Here is a 7,576-nt window from a genome sequence, read left to right on the forward strand (position 1 = left end):
TGAATGAATGAATGGGGTGATTTTGTAAGGGTGTGAAGCATGTATAATAAATAAATAAATAAATAGATAAATAAATAAATAAATAAATAGATAATTAAATAAATAGATAAATAAGATAAATACATAAATAAATAAATAAGATAAATAAATAGATAAATAAATAAATAGATAAATAAATAAATAGATAAATAAATAAATGAATAGATAAATAAATCAATAAGATAAATAAATAAATAAATAAATAAATAAATAAATAAATAAATAAGATAAATAAATAAATGAATAAGATAAATAAATAAATAGATAAATAAATAAATAAGATAAAAAAATAAATAGATAAATAAATAAATAAATAAATAAAATAAATAAATAAATAAATAAATAGATAAATAAATAAGATAAATAAATAGATAAATAAATAAATAAATAAATAAATAGATAAATAAATAAATAAGATAAATAAATAAATGAATAGGATAAATAAATAAATAGATAAATTAATAAATAAGATAAATAAATAAATAAATAAATAAGATAAATAAATAGATAAATAAATAAATAGATAAAAAGATAGATAGATAAATAAATGAATAAATAGATAAATAAATAGATAAATAGATAAATTAATTAATTAATTAATTAATAAAGTAATTAATTGATAAAAAATAAATAAATAAATAAATAAATAAAAAATAGATGGATAGATAGATAGATAGATAGATAGATAGATAGATAGATAGATAGATAGATAAATAAATAAATAGATAAATAAATAAATAAATAAATAGATAAATAGATAAATAAATAAAAAAATAAATAAATAGATACATAGATAAATAAAAAGATAAATAATTGAATAGATAAATAAATAGATAAATAAATAAATAAATTAATAAATAAATAAATAAATAAGTTGCTTTACTCTGTTATGGTTATTCTTGGTGTGACCCGGCTGGTCCTACACTACCCAACCCGCTCCCAGATGGGATCAAATTTTTTCCTCAATTTTTGTTTAACAGAGAGCAGATTTCTTCAACACATGTCTAATCATAATAGTGTTAATAACTCATCTCTAATAACTGATTTATTTTCTCTTTGTCATGATGACAGTAAATAATATTAGACTAGATATTCTTCAAGACACTTCTATACAGCTTAAAGAGACATGTAAAGGCTTCACTAGGGTAATTAGGGTAAAGTTAGGGTAATTAGGCAAGTCATTGTATAACAGTGGATTGTTCTGGAGACAATCCAACACTAATATTGCTGAAGGGGTGAATAATATTGACCTTAAAATGGTGTTTAAAACAATTAAAAACTGCTTTTATTCTAGCTGAAATAAAACAAATAAGACTTTCTCCAGAAGAACAAATATTAGAGGAAATACTGTGAAAATTTCATGAATCTGTTCAACATCATTTAGGAAATATCTGAAAAGATTCACAGGAGGGCGAATAGTAACACCTTTAAATTACCTAAAATGAATCTCTCACACTAGATCAGTAATGTAAGTACAGTAATCAGCTCCTGTATTGCTAATTATTGACCGCAGCTCTGACCTGTAGGTGTATGGGCCGATCTGAACCACCGAGGGTTTGTCTCCGCTCATCACCTCGGCGGGATTGGTCAGATTGAAGAAGTAAAACTGCATGTAAACCGGCGGAGGGGGATTCTGCCACACCGAGAACGCCTCCGTCCCATTCTCCAGAACTATTTGCTGAAAGAGAAAGAGGGTTATTGTTTATAAAATGAACCCAAGCTAGAACTGAAGGCTTCCTGACGTGATTTAGGAAGAGAAACAAACAAAGGCACTTCAATACAACATTATAATAACATGCATTCATGATAGTAATAATATTTATGATTATTTATTCATAATAATATTAATAATATTAGCATTGTTAGAAATATTATTGTAGCTAATAAATATTATGAATTAATTATTATTATTAAAGATAGTAATTATTATTGAATTAAATAATAAATAAGGCTTCTGGAAACACACACACACACAAACTGACTGACTGGCTGACCTGCTTGACAGTGTTGTTGACCAGCTTTTGTAAGACTCTGGTTAACTCCAGCGCGATGCCGCAGATCAGCAGCAGGACACACAGAGCGCCAGCGGTGGACACACAGCACAGCCGCAGCCGCATCGCCGACCCCGGTTCTGTTCCCTAACACACACACACAGACACTGGAGACAGCCGAGGAGACGCTGTTTGCATGTGTTTACATGAACAGAACACAGAGAAGTGACACAAACACACACAGAAATCAAAGAGAGCGAGAGAGAGAGCGAGAGTCTGTTCATTCAGCCGCGGATCTCCTTTTCTCCAGCAGGGGGCGCCTCACGGCTCACATATGCATTTATTCATTCTCATTAAGCGAAGTCCTTTGTTTATCAGAAGTCACCACAGCGGAATCACCTGCCAATTATTCCAGCATATATTTTTACACAGAGAATGACCTTTTAGAAATAACCCAGTACTGGGAAACGCCCATACATTCTCATTCAAACACACACACACACACACACACACACACACACACACACACACACACACACACACACACTCATGCACTACAGTAGATAAGTAGATTTATTTGTCTCCTGAGTGAAATTGATTTGCGGCATTGTCAGAAGGCATCACACTGGACAACAGCAAAAAGACATTTTCACATTCAACAACATTCACTCACCGGCCACTTTATTAGGTACACCTGTCCAACTGCACATTAACTCAAATTTCTAATCAGCCAATCAAATGGCAGCAGCTCAATGCATTTCGGCATGTAGACATGGTCAAGACAATCTGCTGCAGTTCAGAGTGAGCATCAGAATGGGGAAGAAAGGGGATTTAAGTGACTTTGAACGTGGCATGGTTGTTGCTGCCAGACGGGCTGCTCTGAGTATTTCAGAAACTGCTGATCTACTGGGATTTTCACGCACAACCATCTCTAGGGTTTACAGAGAATGCTCCGACAAAGAGGAAATATCCAGTGAGCGGCAGTTCTGTGGGCACAAATGCCTTGTTGATGCCAGAGGTCAGAGGAGAATGGCCAGACTGGCTCCAGCTGATAGAAAGGCAACAGTAACTCAAATAAGCACTCGTTACAACCGAGCTCTGCAGAAGAGCATCTCTGAACACACAACACGTCCAACCTTGAGGCGGATGGGCTACAGCAGCAGAAGAGCACACCAGGTGCCGCTCCTGTCAGCTAAGAACAGGAAACTGAGGCTACAATTCACACAGACTCACCAAAACTGGACAATAGAAGATTGGAGAAACGTTGCTGCTCTGATGAGTCTCCATTTCTGCTGACACATTCGGATGCTCGGGTCAGAATTTGGCATCAACAGCATGAAAGCATGGATCATCCTGCCTTGTATCAGCGGTTCAGGCTGGTGGTGGTGGTGTAATGGTGTGGGGGAGATTTTCTTTGGGTCCATTAGTACCAATTGAGCATCAACGCCACAGCCTACCTGAGTATTGCTGCTGACCATGTCCATCCCTTTATGAGCACAGTGTCTCCATCTTCTGATGGCTACTTCCAGCAGGATAACGCAGCATGTCATAAAGCTCAATCATCTCAGACTGGTTTCTTGAACATGACGATGAGTTCACTGTACTCAAATGGCCTCCACAGTCACCAGAGCTCAATCCAATAGAGCAGCTTTGGGATGTGGTGGAACGGGAGATTGGCATCATGGATGTGCAGCCGACAAATCTGCAGCAACTGTGTGATATCTTGTTAAATCTCTGCCACAAAGGATTAAAGCAGTTCTGAAGGCAAAAGCTGGTACTAGAAGGGTGTACCTAATAAAGTGGCCAGTGAGTGTATATTTAAAAAAATTAACAAAATAAATAGGATTAAACACAATCTTAAAATTATTTTAAAACGATTATTTTAATTATTTAAGTTTATTATCAATCTCATTGCCTGTGGATCAAAGACAACTCCTATTTGATCCTGCAGGAAGGTAACCGACCTACTGAGGTTTCAGTTAACAATAATATATAATAATACTTCAGGTTCAGCACATAAAACTTGAAAAGTAAATAGTAAACACATAAGTATTAGAGCGTGGATAACGAACACAAAATAAATATTACTCATTAGCAGTTCGCCTGATTAGCCCACGTTCACAGGCTTTAATTCTGTTTTCCATTCTAGGCGCTTCTATTTCTGTCGCGAGACTGATCCTCCGCCCACTCACTGATCAATAACTTTACTGTTTTTATCTATATTTCATATTCTTTCTCTGTACAATGACAGAGAAATTATAAATATTAAATATGACGCTGTAAAGTATTTAATTAATACGCAGCCTAATGACGTTTTCACGCATTTTATTGTATATAATTTGAGTGGAACTGTTGTTGATGATCATCTGGAGGAAAGGTCATGTGACTTGACGCCCATGCGCAGCTCGCCGTTTAGTGGTCTCGTGACTTGAATTGGACGTTTATCATTCAGTTTTCAGATCAGCGTAACTTTCGCTTTCTCTTCGCGAAAAAAGTAAACAGATTCAAACCAACTTTACGAGCCCAAAATCTGACTTTATTCCAGTTAAAGCTAGTTCTGATGGCTATCTAACAGATGATGACTTGAAGTAAATGCTTTGCTCCTGAGCCAAAACTAAGACAGATAGACATAAATATGTGCCCTTTAGGTTGTACAAAGCTTAATTTCTCGATTAAAAAACAATTAAACATATGAAATGATACAAACCAGTACTAAAATGTGCAGAAAAGCACACTGGATATTGCACAAGATCATTCACTTCACTTATTGTAATATTTATTTTGAAAAACTTTTAATGTAAAAAGAAAAATTTTGTAATATTCATTAAAACTCTGACACCATTTGACATAAAGAAATCAAATCAGCTGAAAGTTGTGTAAATATTAATATATGTGATGCGCAAGCTTCGATTTTTACAGCTATCCACATTTACCTGCAGTAAATGAACTGAAGTGGAAAGTGGACAGACTATACTCAATAGATGAACTGAAGTTGAATATTAGTATTGTTTATTTGTCGGAGTGTACTAGGGGCCGAGTTAGTGCACACGACCTACTGTTAAACGGTCTAGGGAACAATTAAGGGCCCTGATTAATACACAGCCTGTGTCTGCATTACAGATATGCTCACTGAATACAAACCTAGCAGATCACTCACATAAGATCAAGTAAATGAGAAATTCTCAGGGTATCATATAGACCTTATCTTTCAATGTGGAAGTGCGCTCGTTTATTTTGTAGACAGCTTATAGAACGTATAGAACTTCCGATTCAGTCAGCTATGGTAGAGATGTCTAGGAAATCTAGGCTTTTCATTTATCATAGCACACGTGCTGCTGATGCACTGAAAAAAATTATTCAGAGATGATTACTAGGATTTACTAAAATTTTTTTACGTTACATGGTTGTAAACAATTTATTTGGGCTGAATTTAAACAAACAAGTTAAGTTGAACATTATTAAACTTAATTTGTTTGTTTAAAATCAACACAAATAAATTGCTTGCAACAGTTCTGCATGCAACACTGTGATAATAAAAGTGATTTGAATAATTAACCACAGAAAACGGTCAAAATACTTGCTCTATAAAGTGATATAATAATGATATAATATAATAAGAAAATACCAGTTTGCAACATCAAGCAGCAGAGTGAGCATCTAAAAATGAATGGAAGTGAATGAGAGCAGAAGTCTCAAGGCAAAAAGATTGAAATGGCTGCACCCTCTCATACATGAAGAATAAGGTGAATAGCCGGCGCAATAACGTGTAAGGCATGCATGTCGTGATTTGTTGCTATTTTCAGACCAGCGCAGCAGTCATTTTCACGTTTTGCATCACGTTGTTGAAATGGCAAACCATTTGCGCCACTCTGTGTACTGATGTGTGTGCTGATCTATAAAGGAGGTGTGTTAAGGCGCATTGTTGGAGCGTTGCTATTTTAAAGAACTGAAATAGACCAACAGCACCATTGACCAACTGAAAGCTGCTCTAAAGTCCAGCAGAGTGTTAGTTATGTGCCTATGCAGGTGCAAACACTTACACACTGCTGAATACACACAGGATGATCAGCAACACACAAATATCTTTACAGATGAAAACAATTACAATGATCCAGAAATGATGATTTCCTCCATCAATATAAACAGCACTGCCTCCTTCACCTCGGGAGGCTTTACCAGTTTATTCATGACGATCTGCATCTGTATAATGTGATTATTATTATTAGCTGTATTATATGCAGATTTATATGTTGTAATTTATTATTTATTTTGAAACCTATTGACTCCATATATAAACAAGCAGTTAAATTATGGACTTAAAGTGTATGCGAGGACATCATTGTAGCATGCACTGCACTTTAACCACTCCACACTTGAAACAATACTGCCAACAACTATGTGGACACCTATTGAATGTACATATCGCTGTCAATTTCACATAGTCGTTGTATTTTGCACTGTCTGGAGTCAGCAGCTAAGCTTTTCACTCATCAGTGCTGATGATGTGACAATAAAAGTGATTTGATGTTTTTAACCTTTTTGGTTTTGATAGTTTCATTAAATGTGATTATCTTAAATTGTTTTTGAAATGTTTAAATAATCATATTCCAGTGCTGTTTTCAGATCAGTCGGCATTAATCCTCTCACAGAGTCACACGAGCAACTGCTAATGGTGACTGTCTAGTGCCAAAGTGTAAGAGCTCCTCTGGTCAATCTGTTTTCTCTGTAAAAGGAGCCAAACTGTGGAATGATTTACCTGTTAATCTAAAATTAGAAAGAAATATTAATGTTTTTAGTAGTGCTTAAAAAAAACAGCAGTGTTTGCTCAAATAGTTTACTATTAGTTTGTTGGATCATGTCGCCTATCCTTTTGCCTGCAGTAATTGTATGTAAAGAATGATAATGTTGTGAAAGTGCATCTGTTATATTTTCATTTTGTCAGGCCTCCTGTGGACAGGTGTTGAGAATTAGCAAGTCTGCTAAAACACTTAAATGCACCGCAAAAAAAGCTTTTCTTGCTTAGATTTTTTGTCTTGTTACCAGTCCAAATATCTAAAACTTCCTAAATCAAGAAGAATTTTCTAGACAAGCATAACATATTGTCTTGTTTAAAGAAATAATATGCCAATATTAAGTGAGTTTTTCCTTAAAACAAGCAAAATAATCTGCCAATGGGGTCAGCAAAATAATCTTACGTCAAAAGAAAAAACAAGATTATTTTGCTGACCCCATTGGCAGACTATTTTGCTTGTTTTAAGGAAAAACTCACTTAATATTGGCATATTTCTCAAAACAAGACAATATGTTTTGCTTGTCTAGAAAATGCGTCTTGAAATAAGAAATTTTAGATATTTAGACAAGAAACAAGACAAAAAATCTATGAAAGAAAAGCATTTTTGCAGTGTGCATTTGGTGTTCAAGTGTAATTGTGATGTCCATGTCAAATAAACAAACAAATAAATAAATAAATTGCTTTAATAAAACACTAGATTTGTCTAGCTGTGGGATTCTGGAGACGTCTGCATCAGCATACGGGGCATAAGAAC

General features: G+C 34.4%; 1 protein-coding gene across 3 annotated transcripts in view; it reads right to left on the reverse strand.

The window, feature by feature from the left end:
* The window catches only part of scarb2c (scavenger receptor class B, member 2c), a 42,064-nt gene extending 39,798 nt beyond the window's left edge, over positions 1–2,266 (reverse strand). For 2 of the 3 annotated variants that reach the window (XR_015519494.1, XR_015519495.1), the window contains exons 1-2: positions 2,034–2,257; positions 1,560–1,717 (exon numbers count right to left, since the gene is read on the reverse strand). Coding sequence is in view for 1 of the 3 variants with exons in the window: in NM_001365142.1 (NP_001352071.1) it covers positions 1,560–1,717; positions 2,034–2,156 (281 nt within the window). In the remaining 2 variants the exon portion in view is untranslated. 3 annotated transcript variants of the gene reach the window in all.
* Between the last annotated feature and the right edge of the window lie 5,310 nt (positions 2,267–7,576).

This window comes from Danio rerio, chromosome 21 (genome assembly GCF_052040795.2).
Source record: "Danio rerio strain M-AB ecotype USA chromosome 21, GRCz13ab, whole genome shotgun sequence".
NCBI classification, from domain to species: domain Eukaryota; kingdom Metazoa; phylum Chordata; class Actinopteri; order Cypriniformes; family Danionidae; genus Danio; species Danio rerio.